The following is a 22704-nucleotide window of genomic DNA, read 5'->3' on the forward strand; positions in this document are numbered from 1 at the left end:
GAGAGAGGGGAATTGTAGCTCTCTTTGCATCAAAGCAATTACTCACTCCATGACAGGACTGATATATTCCTGCACGTCTGTCCACCTTAAATCGACTGTCAACTCCATGCTGACAAATTGAACTGCATCGAAGTTTATGCCCTATCTGACCAGAAGGCAAACTGACTGTGCAGAGAAAAGTTCAGGGTCTAATTAGGAGCCTGCAGTAAACTGGGCTTTTGTATGATCTAACGAAGCAGGCAAAAGTGGATAAGTATAGCTATAAATCTGCACTTTTCTCCTGACACAGAGAGAGATGATAAATATGGGACGTGATATGAAATGTCTTGTCCCCCAGCTTTGGCCTACATTGTTCAGTTACAGTTCAGTGATGTTGTCTGGAGGGAATGCTGCTATCTGGAGCGAGGGATGAGACAGAGGGGTAAAAATACTCCTGCCTGTTGGAGAGCACTGCTGCATTTTGGGTCAGCTTACCATAAAAACACAACTCACAGTCATAGGCGTGGCCAAAAGGATGGCATCAGATAGTAGCTACCGTAGATGAGTCCAATGCCATCCTTTTGGACCTTTTTTGGAGCCCCAAAGAGGGTGCAAAAAAGCCACGATATTTTGTGTATTTTCTGTCATACATCTAAACAAGATGCATTGGCTACTGGAGCCAGGTTCCCAGAAAAGATCACTAACTGAAAGCATAAGGAGAAAATGAGTACATCTTGGAAATTTACGTGCACAAATTTGCCTACCTTTAATAGTCATGTACACTTTATAAATATGTCAGTTATGTAAATTATAACAGTTGTTTGACGGGTTTATTCATCTTTGTGTGTATGGTCTATGGTCTATACCTTAAACAAATCTGTGCAAGAAAAAAGTTAGGCTGGTAGCTGACCACTGCAATAATGCAAATCTTCATATTTGTGCATCCTCTGAGCAGTGCAGAATTCTTATGTGTCTGTTTGTGTTCCTGGTCTTTAACGTATCCTGCACCCTCTTTTCCACGACTCTGTGTGTAAAGTCATGGAAACACCTCGGCTCATTTATTTATCACACAGATGATTTCAGAAGACAGCTTGTTGACGAGCTTCACATACATGCGTGTGCATTTGTTACATACAACACAATGTTGAGATTTGCATTCGACGCAGACATGACAAGAACAACGGTCTAACAATTTGACACCCATGCACACACTAATGTTATGAGCATGAGTGTTTAATTTAAAATCAAATTCACCATCTTCTAAAATACACTTAAGCCATTCTCATTACCTTAGCAGAGTGGCTTAGCATAATTGCACCTTATTAAAAGTTAGAGATATGAGTGTGAGGGGGATTATGTCTGTGTGACATAAACCGTTTGTGACCTTCCAGACCATGGAGCTCAAATTAAATCAAGCATTAACAAGCCTATTAGAGTCCATTAATTCCACTCTCTACTGGGCTGGGGTACAGCTAGCATTTGTCTCAATCAGGCTGGGAGCAGCTGTCATTCTGAACACAGGATGTCCTAACTGACAGAATGACACAGCTGTAGGAGTATGAGGAAAGGATGAGCTGATATTAACTTTATCTCTGTCACCTACATAATGCATAGCAAGAAAATGGAGTCTGTGTATGTGTGTTTGTGTACGAACATGCTGACTTGAATGCCAGCATTAATTAGAAGTCACACAACTGATTCTCTCTCTCTCTCTCTCTCTCTCTCGCTCTCTCTCTCTTGCTCACTCTCTCTCTGAAGGAATTTGAAAATGATTTTACATAAGTTCAAACATCTAATCTCTTTTTAAAAAAGACTTAATTCGCCTGTTAATTTTATTAAAGAAGCAAATGGACACCTAGAACTACTTGGCAGCTCCCAAAATAAAACACACCTGAGACATTAAGAGGTAGGATTATTGTTGGGATGTTTTTGACAGGAGCCTCAATGAAGAAGGCCACTGTGTTGTCTGATAAAGTTTCATTATGAACAGCAACAAGGTAAGGATAGCATTGGAGTCATGTAAAAGGCATCAGAAACTGGCCGTGACTGTTGTGAACTGGTGCTTAGCACACTTTAGGTCCACTCAACCTCTCAGTGCGGGAAAAGCAAACACCAGTAAATACAAAGTCATTCTGAGTGATCACCTGTATCCCATGGTAGACCATTTCTATCCTAATGGTGATGGTACCTTCAATGGATGGTTAAAGACGCATAAAAATTATGTAGACCATATGCTACAGCCACTAGAACTCAAACAAACTTAATTCCGGAGCAGCGCCCGAGACAACATTTTCACTCCTACCCACAAATCACCAAATGATGGGATTTCTAAAGAATGGCGTTGATTCCCTCTAACACAGTTCCAGACTCTTTTAGAGTCACAAAATGATCTGCTTCCACTCTCCAAAGATGCCTGTTACCTAATCTAGACCTGGGTTAGGGTGATTTGTTCGGGTCAGGCTTGGATTTAAAAACTGTAAAGCAGTCAGTTCTATGATGCTGAGTTCTATGAAGCAGTCTTATTTGTTGTGGGCTTTTTTTCTATTAGCCACTCTGGCTTTGTGGCAAACAGTTCCTACAGTAATGTGGGAGATTACAGAGCTCCTGCTGAAGAAGACAATATAATTCATTAATAGGATTGAGACAGAATTAGTTTCCCCACAGAGTGCTCCATGAGTCATTCTGTGGCAGAAACAGTCATGTTTCATATTAAATATGACTAAGACAAATTGGACAGTACACATAAATCATACATATCCTCACATAAGCAATGCATAGCAGGAGACCAGGCAATTGAATTTGCACAGAGCCCTGGGTTAGTGATCCAGCTGAAGTGATGCGACAGAATGGAAAACAACAAAACAAAGAGCAAAGAGATGAATGAGGCCCTTTTCTTCACAGAAACAAATGAAGGTTAAGAGAAGAAAATTGCAAAAGCATCCATTTAGCCCTAGCAAAGCATTCATTACCTTTCATTTAAAATAGGATGAACAAGTTTTCCACAATTCAGGCTAGAAACAGAAAAAAAATAAAATAAAATGAACTTAACATAAATCTCATAAATCATATTCAAATTCTTTTCAAATCATAATAACAATCAAATCATAGTTCAAACTTCAGACATTCATGATAGCAGCAATAATAATGTATAGAGAGAGAGAAAAAAAAAAAAAGATGTATGCTAAAAATTGCAAGGCATGTTCTCTGTCAGATACAGTGACAGAGTTTTCTGTTCAGTCTAAGCCCTCTATCCTGCTAACTGCTCTCTCTGAGCCACTGGCTAAAATATAATCAGTGGTGGGTGTTTCAGTCCTACTGAGCTTAATAGAGTGCCACCTGCCAAGCCCCTCCACCAGTGTTTTTTTTTGTCCCAGCTGATTTTGGGCTGTGGCTGTGGTTTTATCCCAGCAGGGCTCTGGTCACATTTCGTAAGGCCTGCTGAGGGTTATACAATTTGCCCTGTATTAAAGCCAACACAGTCATCAGGCCTGGCCCTGTGCTAATGAAATTAGAGCTCTGCAACATGCCGACTGAAGCCCCCCTCCTCCGTTTAGATGACCACTCGTTTTCCAGAGGATGAAAGCAACAAAGGGGGAAGCATAAGGTCAATGTGAGAGGTAGGTTATGATTAATGTTTATGCAAGTGTTTATGACCGAAGAGTTTTAATAATTTAGGATGTAAATTAGAAGTTTGAGGTTTCATAAAGTATAGCGTTTCATCAAGCAAAAATATCACAAGAATCACCAGAAAAGAAAGTGAGATATGACTGAAGTAAAAAAAAAATAAATAAATAAATAAATAAAAAAGCTAAAAAGAAAAAAGGGTTAAAGTTTAATGAGCTGTTAAGACATTAAAAAAATGAATAACAATTTTTGTCTGAGAGTAGCAGCCCTACAGTTTCCACAGGTCCTCCCTCATGGTGAGTGACATTAGTGTGTCAGGGTAATATTTCCTGCTGCAGTTTAAGCTGATTGGAGCTGTGTAATTCTTATTACAGTCCTCAGTCCTAAAGCCACGGTGCTACTGTGAGAGCGGAGTGGGTGAGAATAAGGATGGGGCCCAGGCCTGTGAAACCTGGTTATTAGGAGAGGGAAGAGGTAGAGACGAGAGTTATGGAGCTCCATTTATAACCATTAGTGTTGCCTTTAATGGCCAGGTCTGCATGAAAGAAGAGGGAGCCAAGATTGTGCCTCTCACGTCCCAAAAAGTCTCTGTGAATACTTGTCTGTGTATGAGGTAGAAAAAGGGCCTGCTGGCGTACGGGAGGGGGGTAAACATGCTTAATATATCATCATTCATGATCATTATTTTATTGTATTTAATATTAGTTTCAAACAAATTATATTCCATTACTGTCATCAGGGTCGTAGTAACATTGAGGGGGTTGGAGTAAATTCATATTCAGACTTTATTGTAATGTTCAGGAGTCCGTAGGGAAGGAACTGTCATGAGTTTGGATGTAGGACCACAATACCATGACAATACAAGCAAGAATGTCAATTTAGCAGGAATGATTTCTAGGCTTCATTACCTTTAATCATGAGCTCAAGGTCAATTTGCTTGAACCAAAAATCCACTAATACCACAGAAATGTTTATTTTCTGCCCGTGAGATTAAAATGACAACATAGCAAAGTACAAGATTTTCAATAGATAGAAAGGATTCAAGCTTTTCGTTTCATTCAAACAATCACATCTCACTCTTTTCCATCCTCATTCTCTCATAATTTTCTTTCTCCCTTTCTCCTTTCTCGGTCTCGCTCCCATTTATTGTGCTGTTTTCACTCCCTATTTCTGCCACTCTGTCTCCTCTCTCTTTTTATCCCCATTCTTTTTCACTCATTTCTTGGTAAGTTAGCAGCACCACAGGTGAGCCAACCTGTCACCCTCTGCAAACATCAAAAACCTTCACCTCACAGTGTGACTTTCACACTTCCTCTTAGTGTGACACTGCAGAATGCAAAAATATAAAGTGCACGTCTAATTTGCATGTTTTTTCTGCTACAGAGTTAAGCGAACCATGAGTGAAGTGATAATTAAGAGAGAGCACTACATGGATTGTTATTGCACTGCTGCATTGACAACCGGGATCTTAACAAAATAATAAATCCCTTCAGCAATTTTCCCCATACATTTCCCTCTGCTCACAAAATGAAGATTCATTTCAGTGACAAGCAGGAATGGCTTACTCAAGCCACGATCAGATTTGAGCACCAAATGATGTTCTAACGTTAAATGCAGATGTCTGATACAGACAGGAGAAAATGGCTGCCAGGAGCAAGGAAAGCTGTGCTTATTTCTATAAGAGATCATCCACTCCACTCCACAGAGCCCAAAAAGCTGATTTAAGACTTTATCTAGGACAGTTCTATAAGAGCTGCCGTTTGGAGATGGTGAAGAAGACTGTGAAGATAAAACCCTTCCTCTTAGAGTCCATTTAAAGCAAAGTAGTGAGGCACACTCTGTGAAGTAAGAAGTTAGTGACAGTAAGTGTTGAGGTTTGACTGGAGAACAGATAGCGGAGAGAGAGGGAGAGAGAGAGAGAGAGAGAGAGAGAGATAGAGAATGAGAGAGAGAAAGAGAGAGAGGTTGTCTGCTCAGGTTGAGGCAGTGGAACAGCAGACATCTTTGACAACCCTCCTCCTGCCCCATCTCGTCTTCCTCTTGTAGCCCTGGCCGTTTAGACACGTTTGTTGAAGCGCAGTTATCAAGGGGCCGGGCAGTGTTTGGCAGGAAAGGTGAGTGGTTAGCAGCAGAAAGGAGACAGGACTGTCCGTTTCTAACTCTCCCGCAGTGAAAATCATTTCAGCCCCCACTGACTCTAGCTTCACTGGATATTACATCCTTAACTCCTTTGCTGGAGGAAGAATCAAGTCATTTTCTCATGAAACGCTCTGCTGTTAATTGGTGGTTGATTTTTGTGACACATTGGGGGTGTTCTCGGTTTCTTTGAATCTCTCTTTTACACACATAAATAGGGATGCATACACACACACACGCACGCGCGCACACACACAAACACACAAGCACACACACACACACAAACACACGCACACAAACACACAAAAGCACACACACAGAGATAGATAGAGAGAGAAGCATGCAAGCATCAGCAGACTCTGTGAACACAATAAAGCCTTTATATTCTGAAAACTACCTCTCAGAGAATCTCACGCTTCCCCCATTTTAACAATCAGATGAGTGATTTTTATCATGGATACAAAAACATTAGGATAAAAACTAAAATCCTAAACTAACACCCAAAATAACAACATGATTATTCTGAACATTCAAAACCAATCAAAGCAATGGGTAAGAAAAACATCTTTCATAAAAGTTAACATCTCTATGGAATCACTTCTGTTTTGTGCGTTCCATACAGTGCCATTCCATGGTGTTGAACAGCTGCTGTAGCTGGAGTGACTTACTGTTCGTTGACGACGAAGATGCAGTTGTCTTGGGAGGGTAAACCTGAGACAGGATGCTTACAAGTCACCTTCCGCTCATTGTGACTAATAGAGAGAGAGAGGGAGAGAGAGAGAAAATATCACTGTATAAATTAACAATAATCCAAGTGGGTACATTCTAATCAGATTAAGCATAGCCCTCCATTACAGTGACATAACTCAACACACAAAGCATACAGTCAGACACTCTCACACATTCTCCTGAAAGCAGAGCCAATCCCTCAGTTGGCTCATCTGCAAAAGACCGTCTCCTCACACACACATCAATACTAAAATACACACCTGGAGCGAGGAGTGGTGCTGAACTTCAACATGGCTGCCTTTACGGAGCTTCATTAGCTGTCAGTCTCTCCTTTTCTCTCTCTCTCTTTCTCTCGATTGCTCTCTCTCTCTCTCTTCGTCACTTTCTCTCCCTTCCTTCTTCTGCTGTATGAAGTTTAAATGACTTCGACCCTGAATCCACTGACATCAGTTCTGCTACATGCTCAAGTCATATGCTCTCATCACAAGAGCTGTGAGACGCCCTCCTTCTCCAACACCCTCCCTCTTTCACTGTGGGCTTCAACATCTTCTATAAATACAATTACTGCAGCAGTCCAAGTCAGGTCTGTTTCCACAAACAGAAAGACGCACTCATACTGGACTGCATGAATGAAGACTGTTTCACTATGATCGACACACACACACACACATCCAGGCTCTGCTCTTGATATGCTGTGTGGAAGGGCCCAAGTGGAAGAAAGAGGGCAAATGGGTAGGTTCATTTGTCAACTAGTTTTGCACAGAATGAAGGAAGCCCTGAAAGCAACGGTGGATGCAAAGCTCCGCATGAACTGTGGTGTGATGACTGTTCAGTAAACATCTGGTACCAGAAGGAATGAAGACTTCTCATGCTCATGTTAAAGGAACATTCTTTGTCAATATGGTTTTGCTGGTTTGAATCTGCTCTAAATTCTGTATCAAAAGTTCTTGCAGGTTGAATTCTGACAGTTGGAGTTCTAACTTTAGTAAGTGGTGCCTTGTTCATCATATGAAGTATTTACATAAATAAACAAAATCTTAGCAGGTGTAAGTAAGGAGTGCACGTACCACCACCACGACAAAGAAAGCAAAAAGGATTGCATAACCTTTCTGTGAAACAGGCCCCACGGGGCAGTGTTGTTCAACATACAAAGAAAGAAAGTATACAAAGCATATCTGATTCATAATTACACTCACACACCAAAATTATCACTTTGCACATTAGGACAGAAAAACAGCAAGGCAGACAATAGTGTGGTAAGCACAACTACAGGGTCTGTACTAGCAACATCAAAGATTAAACATTCAGCAGGCACTGTTAATATTTAAGCCTGGGACCCCCTTGCCTCTCCCAGACCCACACATACTCTTCAGCTCTGAATCAAGTAGAAGCTGTTGCGTTGTGCTCAAATGCTCTTTTAAGAGCAGCCTTTGGAGCAGAGGGAGAAAGGAGAAAACTTTCAATAATTTCATCCAAGGTGAAACTAGAGCTATGAATCAATGCAAGGATGGAAATCATGCCCTGTGGGATCTCCTGGGTACGAGCATTGGGCAGTATCAAGGTATTACAGTATACTGGGGTATTTAGAAATCCAAAAAGTATGATTTTCAATACCGTCAAAAATACAGACGCTCCTCTCTCTCTGTTAAATCGATATGGAGATGCTGTACTGCGTTAGGGTGACCAGGCATCCTGCTTTGTGTTGTACTGCACAGCATTTTGACCCTTTGTCCCGCATCCCGCATATTGAGACAATGTCCTGCATTTTCATTGCTCATTTGGTTTTGAATTGTCAGAGATAAGAACACATGGTGGCGTTCTCTCACCCGTCGGGCACAGGAGCTGCTTACGCCGTTGAGGCATAGTTTCTACTCTATTCAATAGTGCAACGTCAAAAGCAGCAACCTGGCTCATACAAATGCAAAATAGCCACGCTTTTCTAAAAGCCTGGCTTTCATCCAATGGCTGAGAAGAGAGCAGTGAAGGCGGTCATCAAGAGGCTGTGACGGCCGTCAGTCAAACTGTGCAGACGTGGGGCCAGCGAACTCCTCTGCTATGTCACAAAAACCAAATTTACACAAACTTTGCAGGTGTGAAGGTAAAACCTACCAGGTGACATCATGGCCACAAAGAAAGAAAAATGTCCTTTTAGTAAAGAATAGGCCACGACATATTCCTGTGTGTCCTTACTTAACTTTTTCCAGTTAAGGAATAGTAAAATTATAGTAGCCTTGACATCTTGACATTTTATGCTTCCGAGCGATATCACATATGACTGCTCTAACACTGCGAACGGCTTAGGTTCACTGACAGTGTCTAATATGCAATTAGCCGACTTACAATAAACACCTATACTTTGTCCTCCCTCGTACACAATTATATAGAATAAAAGAAAATGAAAGTAACCTATACAACATGAAAAAATAAGTGCGCTTATGGAATCGTTATTTATCATATGTAGTTGTAAAATTACTCTGGCTTTTAGATAACCACTGGCCGATTATCGAACAGCTGATTCTCTTAAGGCAGCCCCCCCCCCCCCAACTACGGGTGGCCAAGATAGACTGTTCTCTGAATGCTCAGTGACTGTTCTGTTGGTTTTCTAAAATGAAGAGTTGGGTAGACACTCTATATCAGAATGTTGCTAAGCATACAATGGGTGTTAAGTTAGCAACGTAGGGTCTCATAAAGTTAGCAACGTAGGGTGACAGTCATGGCTGAGAGTAAAAACACTACTGACTCTTCAGTACTGTTCTTGTGCTACTTTCCACTTCATTAAACTCCAGCCAAACTCCCCAGTCTTCACTAAACTTTAAAGCCCAAGAGGGACAGATGCTCTGGTCTCTTCTACTATCAGTTCTTGGGATGTATGAAACTCCACAGTACAGAGGATCCACTGGTTGGATTATTCCAGCCATAAATCTCCAAACCTGAGCTTAGCACATATGCCTGACCCTGCAAAAGATCAAGTGTCTTCTTTAAAGGAACTATGGAGACATTTTTCCATCCATTGCACCTCCCTGCTTGTCACAAATACTTAAGGATCATTGTTTACCCGCCGCATTTCATGTAATGAAACCTTGTACAAAAAACCTTGTGCGTAAATCATGAAAGGCTCATTTCAAAGTAAGGAGAGCTGTGTTTGCTCACAGAACAGTACAGGTAGAACAGGGGAGCAATAACTTTGACCCTGCTCAATCACGCATGCTATGACTCAATGCACTCAGTTCAAAGATGGGAAGCGCAGTAAACTCTCTTTTCCGTTCAAGGCTGTTTCTTCAATATTGTCATATATTAAAGTAAGAGATAATGCATTCCTGAGCATTAGTGCTCAATATCCAAAGAAGCATGCCCAAGAGATTTACATTCAGCAGCAAAAAAAACTGACAGGGCCTTAAGTCCACATCAACATTCCCTGTCATGTATCACTGAGAGAGAGAGAGAGAGAGAGAGAGAGAGAGTGTGAGTGAGTTCACATCAGAGCTCAAAGAAACCACAACTAGAAAGACAAATGTGGGTTGCACGCTTAAAACACAGACGGTCACCTTGAGTCCAATGCAGTGGCAAAGCAAAGAAATGGAAGTGTGTTTTTTAGTCTTTGAGATGGCCGGAGAGATAATTGAAGAGAGCGTTCTCTATCCCTGCCAATTTGATTAACGATGGCTACAAACATAGGATTATAAATGAAGCAAATGGGTAAATGTTTACTTTTGTTTTCATGTATCCTTTAGAATGCCCTTGTTGTGGTAAGAAAAAAAAACCCCAAAAACAACAACAAAAAAAATGCCCAGCCAATTCCAAGACCCCTGTGCGTATAGGACAACCAAACAGTGACCAATGACAGAGATTATGAGCACTGAGTAAAAATAAGAAGAAAAACACACCACCACCCAACGAACATTCATTCAGTCTTTAGATTGAGATGGAGAGGCCTCAGTCAACAGACACTTTATGCAAGCTGACACCACCCAAGTTCATTAACCTTTTGTTTCTGAGCCAATTAAAAATTCATTTTAATTGGCTCAGAAAATTAAAATATTGTTGTTTCTTATTAATTCACATGTTCATTTACCACACTAAAAATCGTTTCATAATATGATATCATTTCTTAACACCTTGATTTGTTCTGGTGTTTTGAAATCTTTCTGGTAACTCGGTGAACATGAATAATGATTTGTTTATTGAAAACATCTCCTTGACAATAAGAAAAAAATCAACAAGTTCTATTTCCCTGCTCTTCAATCCACACTGACAGCACACAGAGATTACAGATCACCCTAATTGGTTGTAAACACTATTTGTCAAGCATTAGCCACAGGCTATGGAGGGATGGAGTAGAAGAGAGAGAGAGAGAGAGAGAGAGAGGGAGGGAGGGGGGTAAGAAAGGATGAAAACTCAATGGTTCTGAAAATGTGCCAAGGTGTACTAAGTTATAACGAGTGTGTATGAAGGTATGTAGGTTTTCTGTCCTTCAAGTGAAGGCATAATTGAGAGATCCAAAAATCGCAGGTTAAAGAGATAGCCAACTCGAGCAGAACCAGCAGCACTGTGCCATGGAAAGAACTCAAGGCCTTTAACCATGTATACACAGGACAGCCAATCTTTCAACCCAAACAGTGAAATTACAAATCACTTCAAGTGAATTGCTCAAGCCCTGAATGACCATCTTTAAACGTGCCCTGTCAGAAGAGGAGAACAATAATAATTGAAGAGATGAGGACGTGCTGCTGCTGTTAAACACACACAGTTCTTCATTCTTCAAAAGGTCTAGATGTAGACAACAATGTTTCACAATCAGCCATTGACTCCACCTTGAAAATGGGAGAGAGCTGAACAATATACGGGAAGCTCCCTATAGAGGTGATGCCATTCTAGGCAGCCTGGACGGCTCCGGTGCTGACCTTTCAGAAAGGCCATGGAGCTCTGACACCCTCCACTCTTTCAGTATTCACCCTACCGGCAGCCATCACACTGTATTGTCCACTACTGTGACTCAGGGCCTTTCCCACAGATCCCCTGTAGGGATGGAGGAACATGGAGGAGAGGGAGAGGAAGGTGGCGAGGTGGAACTGTTGGATTCTCACAAACATGCAGTGGTTGCCTTATTAATTCTGACACAAGGTGCTGTGTCATAAAAGGTTGTCAGATACTGGTGAGATCTGTAGGGGTGCAGAGCCTTCATAGAAAGACAAACAGGAAATTGGATCAAGTCATTATTAACCATTCACTACACTTCTATGGGTAAAATCTATGCCATATGAACATGTAATGAGTTACCCATCTTTCTCTCTCTGTATCTCAGTGCAATTTAATTCGGATCAGTGGCATGAATGTTTATTACACATTGTTGCCAAAACATTTTTTTTTACAAGATGAATATGGAACGATCCAACATGACAAGATTAAGTAATTCATTAAATGAAATTAACTGCTCAGTGGTGAACTGATCGGATTAATGAAAGACTTATGCTAATGAGTTCACAAACACCTAATTCACCTATTTCATGTGTGATTTATTTCGCTGGGCCTACATGGGTTTCATTAGTTTGGAGCAAGCGGCAACAACCCATGCAGCCTTGAAGGTGGAGACCTCTTTGCTGACCAAGAGCATATACAAGTCTCTCCTTGTTTCCTGGTCAATATTGCCAAAACTTCTCATGGATTATTCCACATTTTTGAATAAGAATAATTTCTTATTTACAAATATTTTTTTTAAATATCTGTAGACTTTCTCTTCGTCTCTCCATCGCTTTGACTGTCTGTTTGTTCCCCCCTCTATCACCCTTTCATTGTGAGGCAAGCTCAGGGTTGGATAGGACAACATAATTTGGCAAGAGGACAATGCAAGCTAAAATACAAAAACTCACTGAACAAATTTTGAATAATATTCTATTTCAGATCTGCTTTATTAAAACCACTCTCACTGTTGCAGTGACCTGCGGGTCTCCTGAAGGGGGAAACCACAGACATGTCTGTGTCTGTTTTAACTCATTTGTTAGGAATCAAAGGGAAGACTCTGTAGGACAGTTGGACATGAAAATAAGGACATTCCACGTGGCAGGGTTGTATTCACCCCAAACTAAACTCTTCTGACTGATTGCCGTAAACTTCAGAGGGGCTGTTATAGTCCCATCACCATCCCAAATATATTGCTGCCTTAGAATGTCATATTAGTTCATTTTGTTTTTAATGTCGCTCATGCCAGTTTTAGACCAAGCAGGCCAGTTATAATGAATCAAACCGCAGATGACTCACAAGGCCTTTATTCTGTTCAACGAACCAATGAAAAACAACCCACTCAATTACTCTGTGATTACACATTTGTATAAGTGTGTGTGCACACGTGTGTGTGTGTGTACAAGGAACCCCCTCTTACGATTAGCAGATGACTCAATGGTGTGTGAAAATCATGCACACATTCAGGAAAACCAAAGACTACACACATAAATGCACAGATGCGCACACACACACACACACACACACACACATGCAGCTGGACACTGGAGGAGGGTGTGAATAGTAGTGGCATGAAAAATGCATCCCAGGAGCCCTCTGTGAGATGTAGTAGCTTTGCTCAAGTCTACCCTTTAAAGGCACATGATTTGCACAGAGCTGAAGAGTTCAGCTAATTATGAACAGCTACTATCAGACACTTAAGTTTAAGGAGCTCAACATACAATACAGCATGGATTTAAAGGCCTAAATTGGAGGCAGAGATAGAGAATGCTGGAATGTTGGGTGGGCTTATCTCATGAAGCTGCCCACAATACAACAAAGACTCATGGAAGCTTGTCCATGTAAAATCTTCTCAAAGCTCCCAGTTCAGTGTTCGAGGGGAATAAAGAGGGATTCTACTCATTTGTTACTTCATCAAAAGAATTCCTTATGTAAGAGTTTAATTCCAGTATCACTGAAATTACTTTCTATTTGATTTACTTTCTGATTATCTCGGTCTAAGGCGAGGTGTCCTCTGTTGACATACTGTTTCCTGTAAGATGGGGTTGTTTTTAATAGTGCACAGTCATACCCTAAGACTGCTGTAAAGCTGGACAGTAGTGCACTTAGAAACTGAGAAAAAAGAAAGAGAGAGAGAGAAATACGCCAGGGTAACAAAACTCCAGCAGAATGGTCTAAATCTCATTGTGTCCACATAAGCAACGGTCCAAATCACAGATCTCAACACAAAACCTACAATGTAGCAAGCCTCTAGAGCAGAGGGACCGAACAGATTTTTATCAATACACCTCTGATTGAATGAAAACATCTGCTCTTTACAACACATGAAACAAACCTCAGACAAACAGTGACATTGAAGACCTGAGATTTCTCACTGGATCAGTGGATGTAAATGGGAGCCTTGACACAAATATTCTTCTACCAAGGCAGTGATAATAGAAGAAACCCTTACAAACACAACAATACGCTAACATTTCCCATTTCTCTTCCTTAGGAGGCTTGTGTAGGTGTTGCTACTGGATACCACAGCAGATGGTTCATGGTGTCTCAGAGAGTAGCGTCTGCATTAGCAATGCAGAGAGGGAGGGCAGGAAAGGCAGAGAGAGAGAGAGAGAGAGAGAGAGAGAGAGAGAGAGAGAGAGACCTATTAATTTCAACATGTTTAAAAGAAGACGGGAGAAGACGAGAAAAAGTGCTCATTTTGAAGCCAGATGGAACAAACAAGGGTGCAGTTGCCCGGCGAGATGCTTCAGAAAGGATTGCCATGGCGACAGCAGAACCACAGCGCACACAGCCCATAGCATTAGTCTCTCATGGTTGGGTAAGATAAGCCCTTGCTACTAAGAAGGTCCTGCCAGACGGTTGTGTGTGTCCCTTCCCTTTTTATCCACTCTTTCATCATCATAAGTTTCCTTTTATCCCTTTATCATCTATATGACAGGCGGCTCAGAGTTGCAATGCCCATCAGATAAAAGGGCTGAGAGTGAGTGACTGCTGAGACTGAATGCAGAGATTCATTACAATACAACAGCTCTTCACTGACCAATCAGATATCCTCTTTTAGAAGTATAAGGGCGATGTTAATCTCAGCTTCTCAAGCATTTTAGTGTGCCAAGTCAGGAAATGGTGTAGCTTGTTAGAGACAGGGTAGCAGAGAGGTTCTATACGGGACAAATGATTCCCACAACCTCCAGTGAAAAATAAGACCAATTACTCAGCAGCCCAAATGGGCTTAAAATGGAATCAAACATATTCCTGTGAGTGTCATACTGGCAATGCAAAGGGATCAATTAAGACACCTCAAATGTGCAATAGGAGAGAGCAAAGGAGGAATGTTTCATAGAAAAATGTCATGAATAATGTTGATGCAAAACTAACAAAACTAAGCAAGCAAGAACTTCACACAAAGAGAATGTGTTTCCAACTAGGCATTTCTGTAGGAAGGCATTTCAAGTAATGCCCGTTAAGGGATAACTGCCCAGTTCAGTTACAGCTACTGAAACAGCCACCAGGGGGAGCCATTGATGTTAAGTACATCTGGGGAGACAAACAAATTACTGTATATGAATGGGGAACTGGGAATTCATGTGCATGTGTGGAGTCTGCCTAAAGCATTTAGTGTTTACAGAAATTGAAGGAGGGACAAAAACAGTAGCACTGCCATGGACTTCAAAAAGTCCAATTTACCCCAGTTAATGATAACATTAACACTTAAGCGAGTCCTACCAATTTTTTCACATTCCTAAGTCTTACACATGGTGTATAGAATGCTCTAACGCTTGCAGAATTAACAATACATAGTCCCCACCACCCATCGTTGATGCATTTCCGCCAATTACAACTCAGTGTGAAAACTCAGAATCTCAACCAGTGGCACCTGCCATCATCAGCCTGGATAAAAAAAAATCTTACTTTAAGGTAGGTGGTTTACAACATGTAAATAGAGCAAGAGCAAAGATATTTTGTGGTTTGACACCTAAGATGAAATGTGCTGCCGACAGCAAAGAGAACCTACCAAAGAGCTGAGCTTGAGAGTTGAAATAAAATCAATCTCTTTGACTTCAGTCCTTCTAGTATCTCTAAACTGTCATAAACTCTGCCATCTAGCAACACGAGCAACATCAGAGCGACCCCTCTGAGTGCTGATCCAATTACACCCACTGACTTTTGCCACTCACATATCACATTATGCAGGATAAACAGATTACTGCACACAGAAAGGATTCCTTATCCTGCTAATGTGATATAACGAAGGACTGGGGTCAATATCTCATCACTCAGGCACTCACAATACGGCCGCCTGTGGACCGGGAAGGTTTGTGTCTTAACTCAAAGACATGGTCAAGTTTTGCTTGGTTTCCACCAGATGGCTTCTCTGTTTCTCTCCGCCCAGAGTAAGCAATGAGGGGAATACCAATCTGAGATTTGTTTAGAATCTCTTAGAGATTCTTCTACATTTACACGGATTAATGAAAGGTTTCTGTGCCCATGGAAGATGCTTACGCTTTTAAACAATGCACCTAAGATACAGCAGCACTGCAGGAAAGTTGGAAAAACTGAGGTTATGAGCTCTACTATCTCAAAAGATATCAGTAACTGCCAACTGAAATCCAAATTTCACTTGACTGAGTGTGCAAAGACCAGAGACAGAGAAAATAAAAACTATGTAAATCAGGTATTGATCCAAACAGAACCTTTCACTTTTTTGTAGCTCTATGATAATCTTATTTGTGTCCGTGCACCGTTTCTATGGACATCACTGTGGGAGAGGAGCGGCATAACTCCAGTGTTATCTTTCTGCAGTCAGAGGCTCAATAGAAAACGATAGAGAGAGGTGCACAACAGTGGTCCTCAGAAGAATAAAACCCAGTGACAGCACACTGATATGTATGGCTTGTAGGAGTTCAGAAGGTCAGAAGAGGTTAATTGAGCAGTGTAAAAGCACAGAGACACAACTCTGATAAGTGATAAGCAGCAATAAAACAACAGAGGCGACCCATGGACAACTCCTGCTTCCACGAACACATACACAGGCAATTTATATTAACACTAAGTAAATATGACTTGCTATGTATTATTTATCGTTCACATGTATTATTATTATTATTACTATTATTATTATCATTATTATTATTACTACACAGTAGACCGCCAGAGATAATGTCGCATCCAATATTGAAAATCGTCAACAAAGTTCCAGTCGTAAAGCAAGGCGCATCCCTAGATTGTAATCATTATTTATAGTGAAATGCACGGCGGCATGGTTGAAAACATTTGACAGTCAATAACCGAACCGCCTCATCAAAAATATACAACACCGATTCAGTCAGTGTCCCGTCGGTTGTCAGGCAGAAGCTATAAATGTCCAGTCAAAATGATGTAAACAGCATAATTCAAATATTACACCGATGACGTTTACTCACCTTGGATATCTGGATAGCAGCGGTGTTAAAACATGCTGTAACTGCTACGCACCTAGATCGAGCACTGGCTTAAAACAGCTGCGCGCTATGCAAGGTAACCTGAACGTCTCCAATTGCTTCAAAAAGGTGCGTGCCCGCTGCGCCTCTACAGACAATTTGGAATGATCTCCGAGCGTTTATGCACAACGGAAAAGTGAAAGTAGGTGGTTACATCATGCTTCAGACGCGGTATGGGCTCTGCCGAACTGCGTTAAAGACCCTTTTCTCACACAGCGAAAATGCCCAACGTGACGTGAAAAATTTGTGACATCTATAGCGAATGCTGCGAAGACACAGATACCTACATAGGCGCTTAAGAAACTGGAAAAGCTGTAGTCTTTGAGAATGATGCGTACAAACGCAATGTCCGTTACAGTCATAAAAGCTAAACTAAGCTTCGACTACAAAAAAGAAAACCACGTCCAAAAAATTCCTTTAGTTACATTTAAACAAAATTAGACAGGAGTAAACCCAGTTCTCTTAGTTCCTGATGTTGGTCAGTATTTTCAGACAGCAAGTAGAAGACAGAGGAAAATCTCTCTTATTTACATACCATTATATATATATATATAGATAGATAGATAGATAGATATAGATAGATATAAAAAGAATCTGTATTGCCTTTTTTAAATAGCAGTCAGTGTGAATGTATGGCTGATTAAATACTAAGGGGCCTTTTGCAATAGCACCAAAGGAGCATTGCTCCTACTTTTAAGATAAAGACATTAAGAAAGCTTGTCCAGTAAACTGCAAGTGTTGAAAAACATAGGCACTGCACTGTGCTGTTTTCCAAACAGAAAATATACTGTTGATGCCACATAACTAAGTAATATGCTAGTCCTCAGGAAAAATGCTTTTCACAGTAACATCTCATCCATCTCTAATGGGCAGACACAAAGGCTTTCTCTAGGTTTCTTAGTGTGCTGCGCCTGTGCATGAGGGCAGTACAACAGAAAGGCAAACAGGTGACTGCTAAGAGCCTAACATGGACACAAGCATTATGACACAGATTGGGTTCCTACACATTCTGGGCCTCAGGGGAAATGCTAATTCTCATGGCGTGATCTTGGTGATATAAAGTTCATTTGTGAAGAGTCAGTTCCCCCTTGGGAGTGCTGGCTCAGAGAGGTTTAGAACACTGCTACATGGTGTAGCGTAATATGCCTCGACATGACAAGAGCTTGACTGAGCACAGAGAAACCACAAGGAAGGACATGAGGGAAAGTATGTTTGGAGGAAGTATGTTAGAAAGGGAACATTAGTGCTTTGAAGACATAGTTTATGCGATGAATTGAACATTCTTTTGAAACCAAAATCCACACCCTTACGAAGGTCCAGGCCAAATATCAAAGACACTGCATTATAGTGGATAACTGATTTGCAGTAATCCGATACTGTCTGATGACAGGCAGGTGCAAAGACTGCAGGATCCCACACTACAAACATAGTCCAATGGGCAAAAAGTGGTGGGAACCTCATGGCCAAACTACACTCAGCTGCAGACTCTAAAGGACGTCCATATGAAACGTGATGGCATATTTTATAAGGCGATAGCCCATAACTGAACACAGGGGACAGCACAACATTTAGCAGCATGTTTACATACACTGTCTTCAACAATAGCTGTAAAAGTTACTCAGCGTTTAAAACAGTGCTTAGTAAATTTAAGCCCAGTTATTGGAGAAAGCTGATTAAAGACAGGGACAGAGTCCTGACTTTCCTTACTGTTAGCACTTTCAGTCTGGGGTTCCTGCAAAATAACTATTGCTACAAATAACAGAGCGTGAGCAGAAGATTGGGTCATGAAAGCTGTGTGTGTATATTTCATGATGTCTCTTTCTTTTTTCTAGGTGCCAGTAGAGCTTCTGCTGATGAATCTGCTGGAGGGCAGAGCATCAAAACATTTTTTTCTCCTTTACTAACAGCCCAAAAAGGTGCTCTGTCTCTGAAGGCAAAGTCTGTGCATGGACGACTGATGACCAACTTTGTTTATTTGTTTTAATGTATATAATACCTGCAAATGCAGATCGAAGCATTTATGAGTTACAAATACTGCTCACTGTAGCTTTCAGTCTAGCATGGCAGCCCCAAATGACAAAAAAGGGCTTTTCTGATGCACTTATACTCATATGAGCATGCTTAAACTGCAAGTATGTACACAGATGAATGCATAGACAGGTACAAACATATTCACAGAGTGCGGCAAGGACACATGGCAATCAGATTCTTCCGTTCTGTCCTCTGCAGTCTGCCTGTTTCCACCGGGTATACAGCTGTGTTCACATACTGTGACTAACAGAGCCTGCAGCCTGGCCTCAGAGTTTGACACAGGTTGGCTTGCACTCCCATGCGTTCTCCTGTCCCCTTTACCTCGACACACGCACCACTGAGGAAGCCTGCTCAGCTAACCATGAGACAATGCTTAAGATCCGCAAGAATCACAGTCACTGAAACCTCAGTTTTGCTCCGTTTAAGCTCAACTCGCAGGCCAACGTTTTCCTTGCTCATGTCAGCAGCTAAAGAACTACGCCACAGCTAAGTCCAAAAATCAACTGATAAACAAATGTTTGATCAGTTAATGGGTGTAAAATCAGAACAGCCGTCCCTCTTTCTAATCCTCACGGCAGAACATCATTATAATGCTGGTCACTGTAAACAACGGTCTTCATTAGTGGGAAAGCAGAGCAGCTCATACAAACTCCATTACATTGGAACAATGGAGAGGTTTGTGAAGAAAAGGTCATGTGTAGCTGACCTGTACGGCTCACACACAGAACAGACACAGATATCAAACTGGCCGAGGCCTTCTTTCCCAGAAGCCTCTGTTTGTCTAGGCACACTCATGTCATATCCATGTTGCCAGGGCAACAAGTGATGGGGCTTTTCAGAGCGTGATACTGGTGCTGTCTGTTAGGGTAGCGGTGAAGATTGATAAGAAAGATGAGTCCAAAAGGAAAGTAAGGGAAGAAGGAAATGAATGGAAAAAAATACTGGATGAACACCTTGGGATCTGAAATCTGCTATACTCCATCTCGATAGCAGTACACCAAATAAGGGGCTTTGAAAACATCATGTCCTTAAAAATGATTTGGCCAATTTTCCCCCTGTTTTAACTATCTGACAATTGTAGCATCTCTCTGATCAAAACAATGACCTCAGCACAGGACTGTGCATAATGCATCCACAGTGCTGTCTATGCCTTTTGAGACTGTCTCAGAACCACACACACACACACACACACACACACACAAACACACCATGAGTGGGAGACAGGCAGAGAGGTGCTGTAAGGCTGACAGTAGATGGCTATAAGCAGGCACTGATCTACAGAAAGAATCGGTTTTGCTATGCAAATATTGACTTTAAACCAAATGAAATTCTGGACAAGATGAGTAAGGTTGAAATAACAGAAACAAGGAGAATACTGAAGACTTGAGTGAGTGTTGGGGAACAGTGCAAGAGAAGAACTGACTGAGGCTTTAGTCCCTTTGCAAACCGATGTGCGAGACACGCAGAGGGGAATTGGTCTGCCTGACTGTGCCACTCGTTCATTTCAGAAGCACGTCTGACAAAACCCAAGGAAAGTTCACTCCTCAACACATTCAGTCTGAATTATTCATCATCCAATCCCCCTGAAACCCTTACTCAAAATAACACTGTTTATAACAACAACACTGACACGTCGTCCCATGGGACCAAACCAAATTACACATTAATATTTGATTACGCACATCAAATAGTATGGTCTTGAGTTGGATATTCAAAAGTGAACATGAAGCATGTCTTCTGCCATGACTGCAATGCCATGACAGGTCTTTTGCCCAAGGACTGGACAGACCTCCATTAGCATTCTGACTATGTGAGATGTGTATGAGAGGTGTATAGTCCTTCAGGGTGAACTATATGATGACATGTCCTTCAGTGGATGCTTGCTGAACACGGTCAGTCAGTGACTGATTACGATGCAAGTTGGATTTCTTTGCCTACTTTCCAAACTACCTGAACGCCCAGAATTCCTTCTTCAATCATGAGTGTTTATGTACACCCTCTTTATGATGGCTTTTGGCAATTCAAAAGGATATTACGCCTGATCGGCTTGGGAACTGGCAAATTCCCAAGTGTGTTGAGTGTTGTGCTACTGCTGGTTTCTTTTCTCACATTGAGAACATCCTATCCACCAAACTGTGTACTTGTGTGACACTAGCTTAGCTGTGAATGACATCAGATTATTGTGCATACAACACTGATGGGGTCAATGCACTCAATTAGTACACAAGAGCGCATATTACTGCACATCACTCGTTAAGCGATGGTTGAGCATTCAGCATGCTTGCAGCACTAGGCATTTATGTCTAGGTACTTTACAGCAGTGCTGTAGGGCAGTGTTGAACATTGTGTATGTCTGTAGGCGGATGCCACTCTCTCTGAACAGTGACTCTTTCACTCCGTCTCTCCCCCACATGTTGTAGTGCAGCACACACTCTTCTCAGAGACCTTATGGTTCAACCTATACAGTTCAATCCCTGACGTCCTCATTTGGCAACAGTAGACGTTTGTGTTTGAGTGAGAGATGGAGAGAAGGAGAGAAAGATGTTTGTATATTTCAGCACCACATCCAGTTTTGGTCTCTTGTTGATTCAGAGACCAGAATAAAGAAAAGAAAGAGAGTTGCAACTTGCTTTGATACCATGTGTTTAGTATTTAAACAGTTCTCGCTTGATCTCCTCAATCATTAATGGCTTTGAGAGCAAGTTGTGCTCAATGCAGTGTAACACACAGTTTTACCACTAATGTACTTGTGCACCTGCCTCACCGATGAAATCCCAGCAGAAAACACTCTATATACAGTATGCCGAGGCAGAAGCTAAGCCAGGCTTTTCAACACCCACACGTTATGCTCTTCACCTTACTTCACAAGTTCTTACACTTTTTTTCCCCCTGTAGAACTACTGTAGCCTTTACAGTTTCTGTGCAACTATTTACCATCGCAAGAGATCCATGGAGCCTAATTATGGTAACAGCCGCGGTTAGGACAAAGGTGATGCTTCATCAGGGTTTGTAACAGTTTATAAAGTAGGTTTGACTGTAGTGATAATCATGTTGTAACTACACATACAGTCCAAAAGAAATTAAGGTACAGTAACATAAAGTCTGACAGAAAAAGGCCTGTAAAGGCCTGCCGCACTAGTGCACATCGTAAACTAAGAATCCAGCTCAGTGACACTAAAGTGTCAGGCCAGTTATTTTCCATGCAGGTTTAGTAGTGCTGCATGACTGGTACTATTATCAGAGCTTTACAAACAGGGAACTACAGTGGTTTTCATCAGTGTGATTGACTACAGTTCCATAAAGAATATAATAATCAGTAATAGACTTTTCTGCAGGCTCTGGTCAAACAGAATAGTCAACAGAGCTGACTCAGTCACAGTAAGGATACTCTAACTACAGTGCCATAGTGGCTTTCTGCACTGAGATCACTCTAGGGGCTTCTACACACATTTACCACATGAGTGCTCTCCTGCAGAAGCCTCTGTATTCTGCCTGTTCTTGCAGAGGTGGTTTAACAGGCATGCACTTCAAAAGATGCTGCTGGCTTCTAAGTGCCCATTCTTAGGAACATACATCCACTCACTGTGCTAGCACACACACACACACGCACACGCAAATTCGCGCGTACAAGCGCACACACACACGCACGCACACACACACACTCCCACACACACACAAAACTCAGCATGAGCAGCTGCCTCTGGGTCACTTTAATATTCCCTCCTTGGAGCCTCTCTGTGCATGTGTTGAATTACAAGTCAGGGAGAAT

General features: G+C 41.5%; 1 protein-coding gene across 1 annotated transcript in view; it reads right to left on the reverse strand.

The window, feature by feature from the left end:
• Positions 1–22704, reverse strand: part of plekha5 (pleckstrin homology domain containing, family A member 5) — a 94867-nt gene that overhangs the window by 28120 nt on the left and 44043 nt on the right. The window contains exon 4 of the mRNA XM_030770568.1: positions 6408–6491. Coding sequence (XP_030626428.1) covers positions 6408–6491 — 84 coding nt within the window. The remainder of the gene's footprint in view (positions 1–6407; positions 6492–22704) is intronic.

This window comes from Chanos chanos, chromosome 1 (genome assembly GCF_902362185.1).
Source record: "Chanos chanos chromosome 1, fChaCha1.1, whole genome shotgun sequence".
NCBI classification, from domain to species: Eukaryota; Metazoa; Chordata; class Actinopteri; order Gonorynchiformes; family Chanidae; genus Chanos; species Chanos chanos.